At 41.2% G+C, this 20,677-nt stretch overlaps 1 protein-coding gene across 4 annotated transcripts in view; it reads left to right on the plus strand.

The window, feature by feature from the left end:
• The window catches only part of JAKMIP3 (Janus kinase and microtubule interacting protein 3), a 39,516-nt gene extending 19,184 nt beyond the window's left edge, over positions 1-20,332 (plus strand). For 2 of the 4 annotated variants that reach the window (XM_019471675.1, XM_019471676.1), the window contains exons 7-21: positions 259-294; positions 1,690-1,749; positions 3,232-3,360; positions 4,858-4,986; positions 7,047-7,130; positions 10,111-10,173; positions 10,571-10,669; positions 11,738-11,836; positions 11,926-11,985; positions 14,713-14,778; positions 15,237-15,305; positions 15,410-15,487; positions 18,711-18,914; positions 19,264-19,329; positions 20,282-20,332. In XM_019471675.1, coding sequence (XP_019327220.1) covers positions 259-294; positions 1,690-1,749; positions 3,232-3,360; positions 4,858-4,986; positions 7,047-7,130; positions 10,111-10,173; positions 10,571-10,669; positions 11,738-11,836; positions 11,926-11,985; positions 14,713-14,778; positions 15,237-15,305; positions 15,410-15,487; positions 18,711-18,914; positions 19,264-19,329; positions 20,282-20,332 — 1,293 coding nt within the window. The remainder of the gene's footprint in view (positions 1-258; positions 295-1,689; positions 1,750-3,231; positions 3,361-4,857; positions 4,987-7,046; positions 7,131-10,110; positions 10,174-10,570; positions 10,670-11,737; positions 11,837-11,925; positions 11,986-14,712; positions 14,779-15,236; positions 15,306-15,409; positions 15,488-18,710; positions 18,915-19,263; positions 19,330-20,281) is intronic. The other 2 variants (XM_009277969.1, XM_019471677.1) reach the window with 2 other exon arrangements.
• Positions 20,333-20,677: the final 345 nt, after the last annotated feature.

Here is a 20,677-nt window from a genome sequence, read left to right on the forward strand (position 1 = left end):
TAGATATGCTGATGGCCGGATCCTGCACCTGCAAGAGAAAATGTCAGAACTCCTTTAGCTGGAGACAGCATCAGGGCTAAAGATTGCTGTGTACAAGGCAGGTGTTCTGCAATGTTGTGTTTGGGGTTTTGCTTCTTTGTTAATATGTTCTCAGTCTTTAGAAAGAGAAAATACTGAAATCATAGTACTCCTCAAGAAAATACCTTTTTTTTTTTAAGTCTGTACACTTACTGACATTATTTCATTCTTTTTCATTAGACACTGGAAACTGCTGGCTATGTGAAGAGTGTCATGGTAAGAATGACATTAACTTCATCCTCATCTTTGTATGCTTTAAATTGCTGTTCATGAAAAGCATGCAGGGTATAATAATATTTATTATCACTTACATCTCCATTCAGGCAGCAAGCTAACACAGCGTTTTTCTCAGTGTAGATGTTGTCAAAGGCCATATCAGCAGAAGTTGTTCACCAGAGAAAAATGTAGTGATAGTGGAAAGGAAAGCTCTGTTGAGAGAGGAAAGCTTTTTTCCACCACTAGGATGACCTTAGAGGCAAAGGTCAGTGTGGTCCCCCTGTCCTGATGGCCGATAGCGAGTGTCCTCCATCTCCAGGACAGCTCTGCCATGTTAGAATGGCATTTTTTTTAGAGTCTGATTACCACTAGCTTTGTCTCACCCCTACTGGCATGTTCTCAGTCACTGCCCTTGCCCGACTCATCACTTTGTTATTATCGGTAAAAATTTTGTGAAGTTAAGCCACTAATATATATTGATAAAATGTGGACTGTTTTGTTCTTCTTTGCCAAGTGTACAGCAAAGCTTTTGTTGTCAAGCAAAACAAGTATTTGATTTTCTTCTGTCACTGCTGCTGATGTTAGGATTTGCCATTGGGCTGATGGTGTTGGGACATTATCAATATCCCACAATGTCATCGCATCCTTTTACCAAATGGTTAAAATGAAAGATTATAGGGGTTTTCCCTTTAGAACTTTACTCTCTGCAATCCTGGAGTTTGCTGGTATTTGCAATCCAGAATAAAGAATTTTTTTTCAGGACTATAAAAAATTGACATGACTCTATGAAGAGTGTCATCATTTCCACTGAACAGAAAAATTTGCTGGCAGCAATAAATGCTCAAACCCTTTTTCAGAAGCACTGGGAACCTGCAGATCCTTAGAGAAGTCAGCTGAGACTGAAAGTGCTGAGTTCAAACAGTCTCTGAATTTTGGGTAGTTGGGCTGTTACATGTGTGCACCTTCCAGAGGGCACTAACAGCCACAGCACTGAGACCCAAGGGAAGTAGTCGGTCTTTGCTTATCACCCCTGGACAGAGAGCCCATCTACCAGAGACGAGCCATAGCACGGGCTTGAATGCGCATGCTTGCTCACGGAGCAGCTCTGAAATGAGGCCTAAGCTGTCAGTGTGTTGTGTTGGTTATAATGAGCTTTCTTTTGCTATTTTGATTTTCATGAATATAAAGAGCAATTGATACTTGTATATGGCAAACTTGGAAGATGTTGGAGTAAAACTAACATTTGACTGATGAAAACATGGTTATTTCATTTTGAGGCAGTGGCCAGCACTGACATCACTATTTCTTGATTGCCTAATGACTACTAGTACTGACATAGTTAATTTAAGTAACAGCTCTTTGAAAACAGCTAACGTAGGTATCTGATTCTTTCAGGAACGTGATAAGCTGTTAAGGTATAGGAAGCAAAGGAAAAAAATGACAAGAATTCCTAAGGTAAAAAAACTTGTATCGTGACATGCTGATGGGCATGCTGGTTTCCCGGGGTGCTCCAAGCACCTTGGAACCATGCGGGGGGACACTCTCCTCAAGGGTCTAGAAACGGGTCCTAATCTTAAATTTGGGTTCAAGGACATTCATAGACAGTATTAGGATAATTCAGACAAGATCTGGTAGGGGTAGGGGAACAGTTTGCATTGTGCATTGCAAGCATTTGCATGCTCTGCGGTTACCCTGCGCAGTTTCGGTGTCCTGAGGGACTTCCATGGTATGTGGTTGTCTTAAGATGAGACAGATTTTGTGAATTAACATATCTCAAAATGATCTTTTAATGGCACTGCCTGAAAACATATGTAGGTTGTAAATAATTCATTATGGAGTTTAGTAACATGCAAAAATTGCTGGTTACAAGGTTACAAGGAGCAATGGTTAGAGCTCAGGGAGAAAGAAAATGTTAGTTAATGAATACTTGGCAGGATGTTAATATAAATATTAACACTGTAACATCGTAAGGTATAATGTCAGGGACCTGAGAGTAAGCTGTGCTCTACATATGAAGAATTAAGGCAGTGATGGAGCTAATGAATCTATAAACAACGAATTGCAGTCAATGCGAGATAACTCCTTAACTTCTGTCATCCTGCAAATGGCAACCAGGCCTTTGAAGGAGAGTCACATTTTGTCTCCTTCAAAAGTTATCCACTTCAAATAAAAAAAAAAATCTCCAAAATCTAGAAATGTTTTTTGTAAATCAACAATTAAAAATATCTTTAAAACTGTGTTTGAAATGTCGTCTTTGACTTTCAAGCATTTAACAGTAAATCTTTTTTTACCAGCACTACCCTCATTCTTTTAAACAGAAAGCAGATTTGAGTGGAAAAATTGATTTCTTCAAACTGTAAAAACATCGCTATGGTGATTAACTTCAAATTTTCAAGTAGAATATTTCTTGAAAATCTAACTTTTCATGTGACAGTTGTGGTAATGACAGGAGGGATATCGTGGTGATGACGATGGATTAACAAAGAAATTTCAATGCATAACTCCCACCTTACGCTGAGATGAACACACAAAGAAGTAAAAAGGGTGGTCTGCCTTAGCTAGAGAAATCGGGAGGAAAATACATTAAAAAAAGGCGGGGGCTTTGAGGTTGCATACCATTATACCTAATAACAAACACGACAATTCCATGATTTGAATAGGTTTAGCTATTGTAAAGCACTACCATTGGGGTGAAAAAGCTTTACAGAATACATGTAAAGAACTGGGTGGTTTTTCAAAAACCAATAGGGTGAAAATTACCAATAAGCTGGAATTCAAGTTCCTCCAAAGGTGTATATGTTCAAATCCTACAAAGGCGCAGGGTTTAGCCATGTGTCCAAAGTTGTTGCTGCCCCCCTGATGCTGTCAGGCTGGCGCAGCCGATGGCACCACTGCCGCGCGACACGGCGGCACTCACTGACACCTTGTCTCTGTCAGAAGCCGGTTGTGGAGACGTTTTTCGGCTACGATGAAGAAGCTTCCTTGGAGTCTGATGGTTCCTCTATCTCATATCAAACTGACCGGACAGATCAAACCCCTTGCACTCCTGAAGATGACTTGGAAGAGGTATTCATCAAAAATATGTGTTATTTTGTTTTGAAACCTCGCTACTAATTTTTAATGAAATTCCTGGTCTGTTATATCATTCATTTGTCACTTCTGACCAGAAAATTAAAAATTTATGTTAAATTCAATACTGTGCATTTCGGTTAATATCTCTGGATCTCAAGTCTTCAGTAATTTCACAACTTTTAGCCAAGCTGGAAATATTATATCCTAAGAACATTATATTTATAATGGGTTTGTAAGTTAGAGGTCTAAAAAGACAGAGAAGTTGGATAACCCTAGGAAGATCTGTTCACACTGAGATTTACTGCAGGTTTGTGCATGTGTAGTTTGGTTCAGGTCCTTCTATTTGTCATTTTAACCCCGGCACAGAGTGCAGCCTTAAGCGATAAGGTTTGTGTACTTCTGGAGAAGTAAGCAGTCACATAAAGCACCAACCTCCAGAGGAGAGGCTGTCTCCTCACCAGTATATTGAGGTCGTGACTTTTCTGGAGGCTCTGAACGCAGAGTACACAAAGGTAGCCGGTAATACCAATACAAGTGATTATTCCTGGTGTTTTGTAGGGCTTCCCTACAAATGCTTTCCCGAGTGTGTGTCAGATCACTGTACATGTTTCTGGGTTTAACAAGGATCTCATAATAAACAAAAAATTGCTAATAATGACTTGCAGCCTTTTTCATCTGCCATTTCACCTGTTTCATGGGTTGTAATTAGATCTGTTAAAAGGGAACCTGAAGAATTCCTATCTCCATCATAAAAGATACATGACCGGTTACCAGCTGTGTGCTGCACTGCAGGGAATCTGAATGTATTTGTATACGTATAAGCTTATTTATTTTTCATTCCTGTATTGACATTTTTTTCCCTGTTCAGATAGTATGAAGTTTATGCATGCAACCAGCAGTATAATTTCATTTCATGTTGAATGAAATATTCCAGTCAACCTGACATGAAAGCATTCAATGCTGAATATTGTAAGGAGAGTGAAGAAGATGAAGGGGTCTTTTCATGTTGATGTCACCATTTCTACAAGTATTAACTCTAGATTAGTGTTTTAATAATTGAGTGAGACTGTCAGGGTTGGCTTATTCGCCAGGTTGGAAACCTTTTGTTGTTTCAAGAAAGTTGTATTTTCACCTTTAAATGTGATGACTTTGCCTGTTACAGTAATAAAGGGTGATTCAGTCATTAGTATGTTATATGGATGGCGAGTTTTTATCTTTCCAAGGCGGGGCAAATTCTCTTTTTTTTTCTTTTTTTCCTATATTGCATTTTCTTGAAGTAAGTGTACAGAAGAGATGCTTAAGGGACAAAAGAGAAATAGTCTGAGGGTACATAAACAAGATCCTTAGTACCGTGCTTCCCAAATTGCATTTTGAAAGTAATAATTTTTGCACTTTTTAGAGAAAGCAAACGTAACCCACTCTTATAATATTTTTTACTTTCATTGCAGAAAAAAAGCAACTGGTGCAATGCATATTTGTTTTTAATTCCAGGGCATGGCCAAGGAAGAGACAGAACTGCGGTTTCGGCAGCTGACAATGGAGTACCAGGCTCTGCAACGAGCATACGCCCTATTGCAAGAACAGGTCGGAGGAACATTGGATGCAGAACGAGAAGTTAAGGTCTAAATGGCTTATATTACATGAAAATAAAGGATTGTAATTGTATGGGGGTTTCCAACTGTACTTGCTCAGGATGTTTTCAAGCTAAACTGGGGTCAGCTAGCTCCTCCAGCACGCTGCTGGCTGAGAGTGCAGGGCAGGGGACTCGGCTGGGCTGGCTGCCAAGGTGGGCTCCAGGGTCTCTAACTCCAGCCAGGTTGTCCGGCATCCCCTGTGAAGTGCTGGTTGGCTGGAGGAACCACCATTACTACGGTTTAGTCTTTTCACCTCTGATCAGTTTAAGAGAAATTCAGAGAGAATTTTTATGTGAAATCCTTAAAATTAAGCTCTTTTTCTATAAAAATCTAGGACAAATAGCCTTAAATATATAATGCTTGGTATTTAATTCTTTCTGGATTCTGTGAGATTACATGATTCCTCATAAAATGTTTAGAAGGCTTATAGCTGAGATTCTTTTTCTTAATTAAATTCCAAAGTGTCCTATGCTATTCTGCCTGCCTATCTGCCTCACACAGCCCATGTGGCTTCAAACATCTGGCATAAAATGTTACATTTATTATGAGTATGGTGTATATTACAAGGACTTGACAGGAATTATCATACACAGAATGCAAGGGTGAATACATTAAATGAAGGGGAAAATTCTGTTCTGAGCTAACAGGTTGAAGTTTAATAGGAGAAATATAACTGCAAAGTCTTAATTTGGCTTTATATCTATTGTGTGAGCGTGTTATCCAGGAACGCTTACAGGAGCTCAAGGTAAGGGTGACAATGTTGGGAGATAGATATCCATATCATCCAACCTGGTCCCATTGGGGACACCTCCGGCAGCTGCAGCCCAGCACCACGTACCACTGAGCTGTGACTGTCCCAACCGCGAGCAGTTCCCTGGCCCCAATTAGACATAAAACAAATGGCCAAATTCCTCTAGCTGAAGTCCATCATTACACTAATATTTTGGCTTTCCTAGCTATGTAACTAATCTGGTTTTCTTCCACTGAATAATTCAAAGAATTAACTTCTAATTTCTCCACTGTCTCCACTGTTGAGTACCTCTCAGACACCCAGATTTAGCAGCATCCCTTGTCTCCCAGCGACTTCCCTGTTTGGCAATCATAGATCATATCTCACTCTCTCTGAATGCTCAAACTGCGTTAAAACTAACATTCCCAGAAGCATGCACTCTGCTCTGAATTGTTAGGGATTGCACATGTAAAGAAAATCATAATGAAACAAGACATGCCCAACTTGAAAAGTGACTTGATTTTACTTTTTCCATAGTAAGACAAAAAGAGAGAACAATGCAGGTAATGCAAACAAATAAGATCATTTTCATTGTAAATAACAAGATAAATAGCAGATAAATGGTTTGAGGAAAGAAAATGTTCTATAAAGCAATATTTCATGAACAAAACAGCTAATAATAATTACATTTATTCTCCAGAAAACCCGTGTAGGAAGATGGTGTATATTTAAATAAGCATGAAGCTACAAGTATAGTAAAAAATTACACACAATACAGTACGACCATAAGATAGGGTACTAAATGCATAAGGAGGAATGCAGTTTGCCAGTTTGTAACGTTACATATGTAGGGTTTGTTCTGAGCTTTTTAACTCATCAAAAATTTAAAGGAATCAGGTGTGCCCAGAATTGTCGCATAACAATTTTCATTCGTCCTCATGGAGAAATGAATCTTTGCATTACACTGACTTTTTTAAACACCTTGTTCTAGAATAGGGAATGCTGCTCACTGCAGACTGTCATAACCAGCTGTAAGAAACCATTTATATTTTGCTGTCCTACTGTCTACCTAATGGGATGCTTTTTATGGTAATCTTGACTTAAGTCTCAAAATTATTATCCTGTCTTACAGACTTCTTTTTATGATTAATGACTAATGTTATGTGCTTAGTTGCAAATTTAGTCTGCCAAAGAACTTTAAAAATTATTTGTTAGAAGTATTTGATGTTTTAATTATTTTCTGTACCTGTGTTAGCTTTTGTCTTTTAGAGAAAGTTTGATTTATTATTTTTTTCTTCTTCCCTTGTATCCTACAGACACGTGAGCAGCTCCAAGCAGAAATACACCGATCTCAGGCTCAGATAGAAGACTTGGAGAAGGCCCTTGCTGAGCAGGGGCAGGTAATGCATGCAGCCAAACACTGGCCCTTTCTCCAGCCTTCGTGCTGGGGGTGGGAGGGGGCTCTAGAAACATGCCTGTTCATATTACCATATAATACTGCAGATGCTAGTGAGCGTTTATGTATGTATAGAATAATCCTGATGCGACTTTTCAATAGCTGTTTCATTTCATACAAAGCAGACATACTAGGGAAGCAATTATTGTCCCTGTCAATGTGCACTGTAGTGACCTACCCTGCACAACCTCCATCACCGCTGCACCTCTGATTTAGGCAACATTAATGTAATCTGCCAAGTACTATTTCAATAAATGTGTCAATTAATTGAAAATAAAACACTCAATACATGTGGTCTAGTTGGTTTCAAGGAGAGTCAGGCATGCAAGGGCTTTTGAAAACCCCACTCGCCATGTTTACATGTGTTAATATCTCAAACATCAGTCCCCAAAGCCCTGAGTCCCCGTCAGTGCTTACATGCTAACTCCTGAAATCAACACCCATTAAAGCCCCATATATCTTTGCTGATCTCAGCCTTAATGCTTCACTTGCTCCTGCGTAATGGAGAGAACAGCAGGCGATGCCTGTGTGAAAGGATCTGTGATGCGCAGATGTTACAGTAAGGGAAAGCAAAAGTCAGCTGGTAAAGGAGTGCCTGAATTCGGTACACGTACAGCTTTGAAGTCAAAACGGGTGCGATATATCTATAGGACACTGAGAATTTCTCTGCACAGCCAGAGAGGAAGTGAATTCCCATGCTTATTGTCACTGCTTGAAGCCCCAAAGCACAGGGTCTGTTTGGCACCCAGCTGACAGCCATGCCCATTAGTCCTCCTCTATCCCTTTACTTGTCCCTAGCTTAAAATTGCTCTCTGTTGTTTTATTATGCATCTCCTGAAAATTAAATCGGTGAATAACAGGTCAGTTCCCTTATCAATTTGAAGACGAATATAAATACTGAGAAAGTATTATGTAAAGAGAGGGAACAATTGTGTTTGGCAAGAAGTTGGTCTACTTTAAAATCTCAGACTACCAGTATTTTTGATACCTAGGAGAAAATTGGGAAGGTAAAATAAAGGAAGAATATTTATTTTCTAATGAAATGTTTATTTAGTCAATGTAGAAGTAAGCTTTCCTTGCCAGCAGCTTTCCTTGTAGCTCCACAAGATTTTGCTTTCTTAAAAGGAGAAAAGCAGGTGTTAAATTAGAAAGTGGTTAAACATTTCAAGGGAAGGAAGAAGTGCAGAGCACAGGCTGTGTATTTTCAGCAAAAACAAAGTGGTTCTTATCATGTGAAAAACTTTGCTGTGAATGCTTTCTTTAAATACAGAGTAAATTTGTGTATTAGGGCTATTTGAAGTGTCCAGTTCAGCTGTTTGTGTAGTTCACCGTGCAGCCTGTTCATGCAATAGCTTGTCAAATCATCTCAGTCATTCTTTCAAAAAGGATTAATTTGAAATACAATTGAATAATCTACGAAACTGCACTCTAGGAAACTTAGTCTAAATGATTAACATGAAGCATATCACATTCAACCAAACATCTATTGAGCTCTACCTTTTTCATCCCATCAGGCATTATTAAGATGTCTTATTTTTGCTTTGATGTGTTAAGGCTTACACTTGGTAATTTTCATTTCTGAATTCACTGCAAGGTGTCTGCTTTTGCATGACTGGCTCATTCAAGGCTGGCTCAGTAGTCTGTCACCCTGGTCTGACCTTGAGATTTCATTCTGCAAAGCCAGCCCCACTCAAGTTCTTGGCAGGTTTGCATGCCACTGCAGCTTTTGGTGGGTGACATTCAGCCCCTCGCAGAGACCACATTATACTCCTAGCTGTTGCATGCCATTTGGATCCTTTTGGACTGTAGTGCTGCGTCCAAATATTTGCCATTTGCATACGTCCTTGCCTAGCTAGTGTTAGAAAATTCTCCCTTGTAATGTTCCCCAAACAGAAAAGGCAGCATGGTGTTGGGAGTTTCTGATTCCCTGCCTGCAGAGCCAAGTGGCTCTCAATGCTCACAGCGCAGTTGTGCGGTCCCTTGGACGCAGGAGGATCCTGCGCCCACGTCCACACCACCGAAATCAGGGAGCATCCTGGCAGCGGGGTGGCAACTCAAGCCAAGCACCTCTACTCCACCACGCAACACCCTCCTCCTCATGGCTCAGGTGAACTAGTCAATCCTGGCACTGAGCTTACACAGTCCAGAGATGTGGATAAAGTAGCGTAACACAGGAAAAGTTAAAAGGAGAATGCACCTTGAATTGGAAGAGTACAGAGTTTAAAACCACCTCACACACTGGCATCCAAAGGTGATAAAGAAACAGGCACACCTCTAGCCTTGGGATAGCCTTGAGAATGAAATATTGCAGACTGCAAATACCCAAGCCCCAGCTGGAAATACAAGAAATGTTCCCAGGCTGTTTCTAGCTTGTGTCTTACTTTTCCAGCCAAAAAAAACCAACCAAAAAAAAAAAACCCCAAACTCAGAAACATAAAATGTTTTTTGAGAACATTAAAATAATACTAAATCATTTGATCATTACCTTTCCAGCTTAGCCTCTTATTATTGTTAATAATGTTCTGGGTTTTGTGGCTTTTATATATACATCAAACTAAGAAATTAGTTTCAAAATAAGGTTTATTTTTCCTAGTGTTCAGAAATATGTAATTTGTGTTCAGTATAATTGAAATTTAATAGTAACTGCATAGCTAGAAATATCCCTTTTAATGCAAACCAATCTTTTATCTGAAAGTGTTTTTTTAATCATTGGAGTGTTTCTATTCCATTTGTATACTACAGACTGTTAAAATAAGACGGAAAGGGTGAGCTTTCATATCATAGGAAATAATGGAATTACAATTTCATATGCAATATTATTCTGTCCCTCTTCTCTAGATGTGTGATTTAATGAAATACTTGCTACTGTGTTTGTGCTAAACATTGCCAGCTTCACCTACAATATTGGTCATTTCGTTTTCAAGGATATGAAGTGGATTGAGGAGAAGCAAGCATTGTATAGAAGAAATCAAGAACTGGTAGAAAAGGTGTTCAATGTTTCTATTTGTATTGTTCAAATAATATTTGTAGCTTAAGGAATGCAGAAGGTGCAATATTTTAATCTGTATCACACAGCTCTACTGGAAATAATTCACATGTAATAACAAGATCCTTATAAACCTGCCAGAAAAAGTGGTTTTCTGGCATTCCCTATTGCCCCATAAAATGTCCTGGTGTGAGGTCGTGTGAGGACGTGGTTGTGGGGGAAGGCCCCATGCTCCCCCAGCGCTGGTGCTGCAGTCCCTACTCGTGTTGACCCCAGGGTGTGGGCTCGGACCCTTGGCGCTCATGCTGACCCCAGCATTTCCCCGGCACGGTCAAAGCGCAGCGGATCTTGAGTGACACTCTGGAAACGGTGCTAACACATGTTGCTTTATTTTGCAGATAAAACAAATGGAAGCTGAGGAAGCTCGCTTAAAACATGATGTCCAGGATGTTAAGGATCAAAACGAGCTCCTGGAGTTCAGGATCTTGGAGCTTGAAGTGAGCACGTGTTGCAGCCATGGTCCTGCCCACCTGCCCTGGGCTGCGCAAGCCATGGCCAGGGGCACTGCAGCTTTGGGAACTCGCCCATGTTTACTCTAAAGAGCTGCATTGCACTGAACGAGACCAAAGGGTTTAGTACAAAGTGCTAATAAAAGAGAAAAAAAAAACCTCAAACAAACGCCCAGGGATCAATACTGGTATTCTTGATAGGTTGTTCTGGCAGTCTTACTACTTAAATAATTTTAAGATCCAGAAGATTGGCTCATGATGTAGATACACATTTTACTCCATCTGTTCTGAAAGGCAAAGAGATAAAACCAGAACAGATCATATATACTCCATCTGTTCTGAAATGCAAAGAGATAAAACCAGAACAGATCATATGTGGGAAAGAAAAAGAAGAAGGAACTTTTTTCCATTGCCAAAAATCATTGCTGTGTTTCACCTCTTGCTAAACCTGCAGAGAAGGAATCACATGGCCTGTAGACTGCTCTGTTTACTCCACTGAGCCTTCTGTTTTCTGTATGGTTACCTGTATAAACAGAATCTATAAGCTCTTGGAAGCCGTTTTCCACGTTCTCCAAAGAGAGAGTAACAAAGCAGCCACTTACAAGAAAAATTTAAATGCTATTTATATTATACTATCTGTAAGTGTATAGTTTTGTTCAAATATATTGTGTAGTCAAAATAATAGGTAAGTGGTCATGATCACTGCCCAGTGAAGAAGCATAGTGGGAAAATATTAGCGCTGTTAATATGTACGTCTACCCTGCTTTGCAGTGAGGTGGAGGTCTTCCCTGTCAGCCCTGAGTACCCTCACAAAAGCACATGGTCTGGCCAGAGAAATGGCTCTTGCTCCTGGCTGTTAGTGTCAATAGCTACAGGGTGTAGGAGGAAGGGTTTCCGTGCTCTGTTCACCCAAAATAAAGCCACTCTGTTACAGCATTGCTTTGCAATGTGTTCAGTTAGAGTGAGCCTTTTTGAAACCATAATTATCAAGTTCTTGGTGAAGCTACCATTTGTGACATACCGTAGTGGGTAACCAAGCAATTATTGTCATTTCAGGAGAGAGAAAGACGATCGCCTGCCATCAACTTCCATCACGGTCCTTTTACAGAGGGGAAAAGCCCTCTCCAAGTCTACTGCGAGGCAGAAGGTGTAACAGTAAGGGATTCTTGCTTCATACTTTCCTTTCCCTAAATAAAATCAGACACACTGTTCTGACTGCTGGTTTTCCATTTCTCTCTTGTTAGGACATAGTAGTAGCAGAGCTGATGAAAAAATTGGACATTTTAGGGGATAACGCCGTAAGTGTATGTTCCTTTAATAAATTGTGCATGCTTTGGTAAATATTTGTCCTCATGTTAAGTTAGCAAAGCCTTCTTGGTTTGCTACTGTACAACCTGTCCTCCCTGCGGTCAAAGTACTGGGTTATGAGCTAAGCATTTTCTCGCTTTTTAAGATTTTGTTAATAGCCTTCTGACCAGTGCCATGTGGGATCTTGGTGTCACAGTATTGCTTCTAAATTTTCAATGATTTGGAAAATATTTTGAAACTTTGGTGGGGGTTTTTTTCTGGTCACTGTTCACACATGGTTTGTTTATTTGCTTACTCTGCATTTGCCTTGCTTTTGCATTTTAGCAGCTGTGTATTTTAATTTTGTCTAATAACCCATAAACCTTCGACAGTAACCAGGATATTAAACAAAAAGTTACAACAGCAGCATGAAAAGAAGAAACAAATAATACGAAATTTGAAAGCATTTCTCCTTTAGCAAATGGAAGTGATTAATTATACCTATAGTTATGTATATAGAAGATACAGATGCCCTTGTATATTTTTTCCTGTACTCTCATCTATCAGCAGAGCCACAGAGCCCCCGTAGCTGTGAGGGGCAGAGGAGAGCAGAGGGTCTCGCAGAGCCCTCGGCCGCTGCGGGGCTTCTCCCTGGGACAACCCCGCTGCAGACGTTGGGTCTGCAGAAAGGTCCCCACCATTCTCATAGCTCCTCACCTGAGCTGCCCCAGCTCTCCCCTGTGCCTCTGTCAAAAACACCGTCCCCAGGGCCATGGGGGCAGCCTGGAAGTACCTCTTGTCCACCTCTCCAGTTAGACCAGTTGGGTCATCATATCTCCACCGTCCCCAGTCTCTGATATCTACAAGCTCTGCCCCACAAAATCAAGCCAGGAGTTAGTGGAGGAGCTGAAACATATTGAAGCAATTAATAATCTTCACCACTGCTGCAGTTAATGATATTCACACTGGCAGAAATATGAAGAATCCTAAAATCTTTTGTGTGCAAAGAATAAAAAAAAAGATACATATAACCTTAATCACCAACGAGCTAAGACTGACCCTACTAATGTGTAGAAAGATAATACCCCTTAATCTGTTAATGCCTGTGCTAATGTTGTCTTCAATGGCATTATTAATGTCAGGTTAGTCCTGTGCAGACTGTTTTGAGACAGCGTCCCAAACAGGCAACTTGGAGACAAACAGGAACAGAAAAAGTGATAGCTTTTCTCAAGTTTTCTATTCCCTTTCTTTTCCTTTTGGCTTCTTTACTTACATTAATAGTCTATAATGTTATTTCCTCTTGATTTTTTTTTTTCCTATTACATACAACAAGTTAACTCCAGATGCAACACAAGGGGGAGTTCTCAGTTCTCACCTCAGATAGCTTTAAGATAACTGTAGACTGTTACCACTTGTTTTTTTCTTGTTTTCACATGTTTAACATCAGACTTAGCCACCAATGGCAGACTCCGCCCTGCAGGTGCATGTTGTCATGTCTGGCTGTTAGGGAGTCTGGGAAAGCGAACCTGTGTCCTGCCTGTGTGCAAGTGATCCCATTCTTTTCTGCACATTTTCTCACCTGCATTTCTGTAAAGCCTCCTGGCAGCTTCCAGCTGCTTCCTGCTGAACTGTCGTGAGTTAAATACGGCTTTGAGTAAGGCAAACCCTTGAGAGAATACCTCTAGGAGTAGAGCATAAGCAAAGGTCAGAGGAGTGCAATACATCCCCTGCAGCCTATGGGTTCACTGGGGATAGGCACAGAGAAGGGGGGCTGAGGAACACAGATGCCCTCCTCTTCCCCACAGACAGGAGAGTCAGGTCAGGGGATAACTCACAGAACAGGAAAGAACACCATTAATGTTCTGTGTGGATGTTTTAATTTTTAATGTAACATAACTTGTTTTAAAAAAAAATTACATTTATGGAAGAGAGAATTTTCAGGGGTCCTCAGGACAGGTCTCCTCCCATCCCTGCCAGATAGCACTTCCACTGTCGCCAGCTTTGTGCATTAAATTGAAGTTCACCATAGTCACCCTTCTTACCACTTCCTAATTACCCTGTGGGAATGATAACACACGGAGACTGGCCCATCCTCCTGTACCTGACAGCAGTGGGTCAGACTCGGCTCTCTGGATCTGAGCAAACATGGGTCCCAAACTAGAAGGATTCAGTTCTGCTACTGTACATGTGGTCAGAGTAAGACTGGTTTGGGATGAATGCAAAACATAGTTTCAGTATTTTCTTTTTAAAAAAAAAAAACACAACCAAAACAAACCCCAAAATATTAACTGAAAAACTAACATCTTAACAAGCGTTTTCCAAAATCGTGACTTTTGGCTGTGCAGAATAAGGATTGTGTATTAACCTACTGTGCATATAATGGAACACAGAGGACTTAAGATTGCATCTCTTTTCTTAATGGCACATTGTGCTAAGCTTGATTCTGTCTTGTGTAACTGTGTGTTTATTCCCTGTTGGGAAAAAGTAGATCCAGTTTCAATGTCTTTTTTTTTTGGTAAATGTGGGAATTTTAGAAGAATTAACTATATGTATGATAACAATTCAACATGAATAGTTACAATCATTTTTACAATGTTGCCTTACAATACTAATTTTCTTTGCCTTAGTTTATTTTTCCTCAAACATATTTAATTTCATATTTATTTAAAACAGCAGTAGCCCAAGTAGTGGATTAATAACAAGACACTGGGATTTGTTGTAATTATATTCCTCTTTTGGTGCAGAATCTGACCAACGAAGAGCAAGTAGTTGTCATACAAGCAAGGACAGTTCTCACGTTGGCTGAAAAGGTAATAACTGCATCACTCGTCAGTAAACGCATGTCATGAAAGCATCTGACCCTCTCAGAATAGCTCACTTGAAGACGCTGGTGATGTAAATGATAGTTTCATCACAAAATGCCCTGATTCTTTATCTGGAATTACACTTACACTAGTTTTTGTCAAAATAAAGGTAGCATTCAGACAATACAGACAGACATTGCTTATTTTAAAATGTTACTTAATTAACAAAATGATGTTAGAAGGTAAATGGCTAGGCTTTGAAATAATGCTTTTTTCCATCACCAATATATATAAAAGAAAAGATGTAATAATAAAGTTAATTTTTCCTCTTTTATTTAGTGAGTTTAAGTAAGTACTTGCAGTGTGTGCTGACACACCTTAAAGTCACAGTGAAAGCTGAATACGCAGGCGTGCTTGCCTCTGCTCTTTACGCTTAAGCACCTGATCTCTGTTTTTGTGCACAGTGGCTACAGCAGATAGAAGTGACAGAGTCTGCGCTGCAGCAGAAGATGCTGGATCTTGAGAATGAAAAGGTACTGAGAGACGAGGGGAACAAACCGTCGGGAGAGGCAGCAGGAAGAGCAGTCATGTTAGGGCCGCAGCCGTTGCACTGACTGCCTCTTCCTTGTGTCCCCAGGAGCTGTTCAGCAAGCAAAAGGGCTACCTGGATGATGAGCTCGACTTCAGGAAACAGTCCTTGGACCAAGCTCACAAGGTGAGGAAAACCAGTCTTGACTGAGTTATGCCATCTTGATTAACTTACCTCGTGTAATATGTGTAGTCTGTTCTCTATAGAAAAATTCTCTGCTAATGCAGAGACCCGAGGACTAAATAGGCTGAATCTTAAACAAACCCTCTATACCCTGAGCTAACAGTGAGTTCCTTATGAACCAAGTTCCTTGTGTTTGCAAGGTCCTTGCAGGATTAGGACCTTAATACTGATTTATTAAACACAAATTGTAATTTAGCAGAGGTTTTGGTAAATGACTGATAAGAAAATGATGTCTTCAGTAATTTCTCTTTTCCTTTCAAAATAAAGATTTTGACCTAGACATTTCCTTTGATCTTAGATTACAGCCTCTGTAACCAAAACAGCTGGAGGTATTATGAGATTCTGTAAATTTGAAATGAAACTGCTTTTAGGTCAGGTTCATCATTAGCTGATCCTAACCCGTTTCAACCATCTCTTCAGTCATCAGCTGTCTTGTTTCCTTCAGTTAGAGAAAAGTTCAATGTATACTCATGAAAGACATAAATGCATAGATTTTCATATCGATTTATCTCATTCTTTCAGTTCCATTTAAATCTTGAGCACAGTTACACTTCCTGAGCAGCAATGAGTATTTATGCCTCTTTTTCTGGATACCTATTACCTATTTGTACTTCAAACCATTTGGGGGAAGCTTTTATTCACTACACTTTCTGTTCCTGTAAGGGTGATTTTTAAGACTGATTTTGCCAAATGCTGAGCTATATCTGGAACCAATGTCTATGCACAATGGAAACCCTGGAATGTACACAAGCCCCTTTTACCTGTGGTCTCAGCCCTAACGCCAGATTATCTCCTGCAGCCTTGAGCTGTTCTGAGAAGCAGTTTGGTGCAGCTGAAGACTGAGCCTGTAGGATTCATCTTCAAAGATAAGCCCTGGGAGAGGTGATCCTCTGGGTCTTGGGCGAGTTCTGAAACAGATCCATAAATCTGAGTATGCAGAAACTTGCAACAGCAGCAGAGTGGGAAAAATTGTATGGCATCACTTGAAACTCCTGGTGACGTCATGGAGTCTGCAGGAGAGCTCAGACATGAAGCCGTGGCTGTCGATTAGGGCGTTACTTGGTATCCCTGTGGCTCATGGCCAGCCACTCGCTCTCCATCCATGAGATGGATCTCCAGTTCCAGGATGCCAAATTTACCAAAGGGTCCAACAACAACTACCTGCTCCTTGGCTCTGCCGCTTGTGGAGAAGGAATGGGTGTAATGAATGTGCTGCAGCCCATGCAGAAGTAGCTGAGGGTTATTTGCATTTTCCTGTATTCTTTGAATGCATCACACGAGTGTCCCCAGGCAAAGTGATGGGCTTTACTCCCAGGCACAAATGCAGTCTGAAAGCAGCAAGAAAGCTTTGTTCTGCCCCAAAATTTGAGTGGCAAAAGCTCTTTTGATTTCTATAATTTGTTTCACTTCCGTGTTTCCTTTGTGCCCCTTGAGATGAGGAGCCGCTAATCTTCCCCCGCTAACTGCAGCCAACAAGATTACCAGCTGTAACCACTAAGCTTTTTGCACGGTTTTCACTCCCTTTGGTTGCTGGCAGGGGATTTTGCTCCAAGAAGCACTTGGCTCACACAGAGATTTCTGACACAGCTGCTGCTCTGGAGATCATGAATTTCCCCAGATTCTTCTTTCTTTAGAAGTCAATATAATCAGAGAGGGATAATGGTTGTATAATTGAGGTTTGGGACCCAACAGAAATCCATGTCTCGGATAACAGCATTTTGTTGAGACAGTTACGGTTAGCAAGGACGTTGGCATTATTTTTAAAAGTCAAACCAGAATCTTCTTCTGAGATCTGATCTAATCTTCCTCATAGAGATACCACGGTTGCTGTCTTTCAGTTACCATCAGTATCCATAACTCCTGCCATGATGTTGTTATTCTTGTAAATGCTTGTATTCTTCTGTCCTGACTCTGCTAAGACATAGTAAGAAAACACCACCAGCAGCCTCAGGTGGAAAAACTTGTCAATTTTGAATTGAGCTGAATTATCACAACAGACATCTACAGCATTTTCAAACAGCCTGTCTAGAGGTTCAAGCTGCACTATGGCAGCAGTCCTGTTCTGAAGCCACGGAGAGCTCTGCAAGGTTCAAACCACACTATTGCAGTCGTGTTCTCCTGAAGCCACGGAGAGCTCTGCAAGATGCCACCAGCTTTGGAGACGGTGTGCAAAGATGCCATCATTTGCTGCTTTGTCTCTTGCTCTATGTCAAACTTGCTGAAAAAGATTTTGTCTTGGTTTTGGCTTGCCTGAAGGAATAGCATTAATCTTGGACTTTGAAGCAGAAGACGTTGTCTGGCAAGGTCACCTGCCCTAGGAGGGTACCAGGCTCAGTGACCCTGGGGAAACGTTGCCACTCCATTTCCTACACACTTCTATATCTCAATAAATCTGGAGGGTACATCCGTCTTTGTGCAAGAGACATTTTCTGATGCAGTGAAGTAAAGGCTCTGCAGCCTGAGACTGCAGGAAGAGAGCCTAGCTACCAGATGTATTTTTCTTGAGCATAAAGCCTCTTGGAGCTGACCACTCTGCCAGAGAAAGTGCTGGAAACACCTTTCGGTGGGGCATTTTAAGCAAGTTGGTACAAAATGCTGCAAGCACACAACAGGGAATCATTCCTTTCTGGCAGGAGTATGAACTGGTGCTGCCGTGCCCTCTGCTGCTGTGAACAGAATAGCTGGGAAAGGTGAACTGAGAGACTGAACATTACATTTAAAAAATATCTGTAACTCACAAAATGAGTCTTTTATGAACCTCTTTCCCTTTTCTCTTTTCCCTTTTTTTTCCCTTTTCCCTTTTTTTTCCCTTTTCCCTTTTTTTCCCTTTTCCCTTTTCTTTTTTTTCTTTTTGCCTTTTCTCCCCACGGCCATCTCCCATCTCCAGAAAGGAGAAGTTGACACCCATATATTTTTTGAGAGGCAGACTAGGCTAGGCCCAGGGGCAGTCCCAGTTCCAGTGCTGCTCAGAGCCCCACAGGATAAAAGCAGCCTAAAGTATTTTCCCCCTGGACTGAGTTTTCTGCACTGTCCTGTGCGGGAGGCTCAGCACACAACCCTTCTACCACTCCCGTTGCCTCACAGGGTTGGATTTTCAGTTCCTCACAAAATCCTCATCTGACCAGAGACAAGGTCAAGCTGACAGCCTTATATTGTTTTTGATTAGCAAATTCTGGAATTAGAAGCCATGCTCTATGATGCCCTGCAGCAAGAAGCTGGAGCCAAAATTTCCGAACTTCTTTCAGAAGAGGAGAAAGAGAAGCTGAAGAGCGCCGTAGAGCAATGGAAGCGGCAGGTGATGAGTGAGCTCCGGGAGAGGGACGCCCAAATCCTGAGAGAAAGGATGGAGCTCATTCAACATGCACAGCAGGTAGGCGCCGGTGCACGGGCATGGCGAGATTTGGGGTGGGACGGTCCCTCAGATGGAAACGTAATGAACTTGTGAGCACCAGCCTCTCCTCATAGAGCTGTACCAGAAATGGCTGGTCCTGCGGCCAGATTTTGATTTGCCTTGGATAATCCCTGCAAACAGGGCATTTTGATTTTCATTAATTTCTCACGCATAGTGACATTCACGGAGGACTCATCTACAGCTTAGCACCCAATTTATTTTTTTAGAAGCACAGCACATACAATTTATATCTCCAAAAATAATGCATCTTCTGGGTACATCTGTATTTGGTTGGTTAATAAATATTTTTTTATTTGACATCTGACAGAGAATTAAAGAGCTAGAAGAAAGAATTGAAGGCCAAAAAAGACAAATAAAAGAGTTAGAGGAAAAGGTAAGGTAATGCAGATGAAACAGTTATTGTATGTGCACATGACCGTATATTCATTTCACCTTGGCTAAGAAAACAATCTTATAAAAAGTTTGTGTTTGTTAGTGCAGTGAGTTAATGTGAAAGTGCTCCAGGAAACCATTTTGCATTTGCATTAGTCCCTCTGAGAAGGAAAGTTTGCCAGCTTAAATTGAACTTTTCCTTCTGTTATCCTTCAGAAAAGTTTGAAACACAGGACCTGGCAAGGATGGAGAGGTCCATCTGCCCTGGGAAGGGAGTGATGGAGAGCTGCTGGATGGCAGAGGGATGAGGTCTCACACGTGCTCCGGGGAAGGAGCCAGAGATCTTTTCTCCCTCCCCTCTCCAGCATTTGCATGTGCAGCTGCACTGACCTGCCTTCCCCAGAGGGAATGAGGAGGCTCCCTCTCCTGTCCTCACCTGCAGCCACAGCAGTCACTGCCATCGTGGTTAATGTCATCGAGCTTTCTCTGGTCAAGCCATAACTGTTGAATTTTACCCTAAAATTGCCCTCATCTGAAACCATCTATTTCTAGTGAAATTGCCATGGGAGAACCTGTTCAGGTACAACAGGGACTGAGCTGGACTTCCACCTGAAACTAAACCCAAACCTTAGCACTGTGGGGTTTTTTGAGGTATCAGAACAATTCAGCTAATTTTTTTTTCCTCCCCGTTTTTCCTGAGCCCTTGGCTGCGACTGGGCTGGGCTCCACTGGGGCAGGAGACAACTCTCATCAGTCCAAGGGTTGCTGGGCTCTGGCTGAGCTGAGCCAAGCCCTGAGCCCTCAAAGCTTACTTCACACTTTATATTTCCTTTCAACTGAGAGTTTTGTTGCACTCTGTCTGTAACCATGGCTTATTTCTCAGCTAAACACACTGTAAACTCTTGTTCTTTTTCTTCTCTTCCATTTTTTCCTCTCCTCCCTCCCCTTTTCAGTTTTTATTTTTGTTTTTATTTTTCTCTTTAGCTTTCATTCTTTGGTCATAGTCCTTCAGGCCACACACAAAAGGTAAGCCCTCGGATCACCTCTGGTCTCCCCTCTTCTTCCTGTAAAGCCTTCCCCTTGCTGCTCAGGCTTCAGCAGTATTGGAGGCAGTCTCCTGGGTGCCCAGATAACCCAAAAATGGAAATCTCTAAAGGCACTACTCCTCCCCACACAGCTGGGCTGTCTGACACGCTTGTCCTGTCTTCAGACTAAAAAACCAGAATGGTTTGGGGGGTACATGTCATTTATAAATGTGTGTTTCTCCCAGCATCATGCCTTAGGGCCCTAGTTATTGCCCAACCCTGCCTTTTTTCCCATGTAAATAGGAGATAAAAAGCCAATCTGTT

The sequence above is a fragment of the Aptenodytes forsteri genome, unplaced genomic scaffold (assembly GCF_000699145.1).
Source record: "Aptenodytes forsteri isolate BGI_AS27 unplaced genomic scaffold, ASM69914v1 Scaffold15, whole genome shotgun sequence".
Taxonomy (NCBI): Eukaryota; Metazoa; Chordata; class Aves; order Sphenisciformes; family Spheniscidae; genus Aptenodytes; species Aptenodytes forsteri.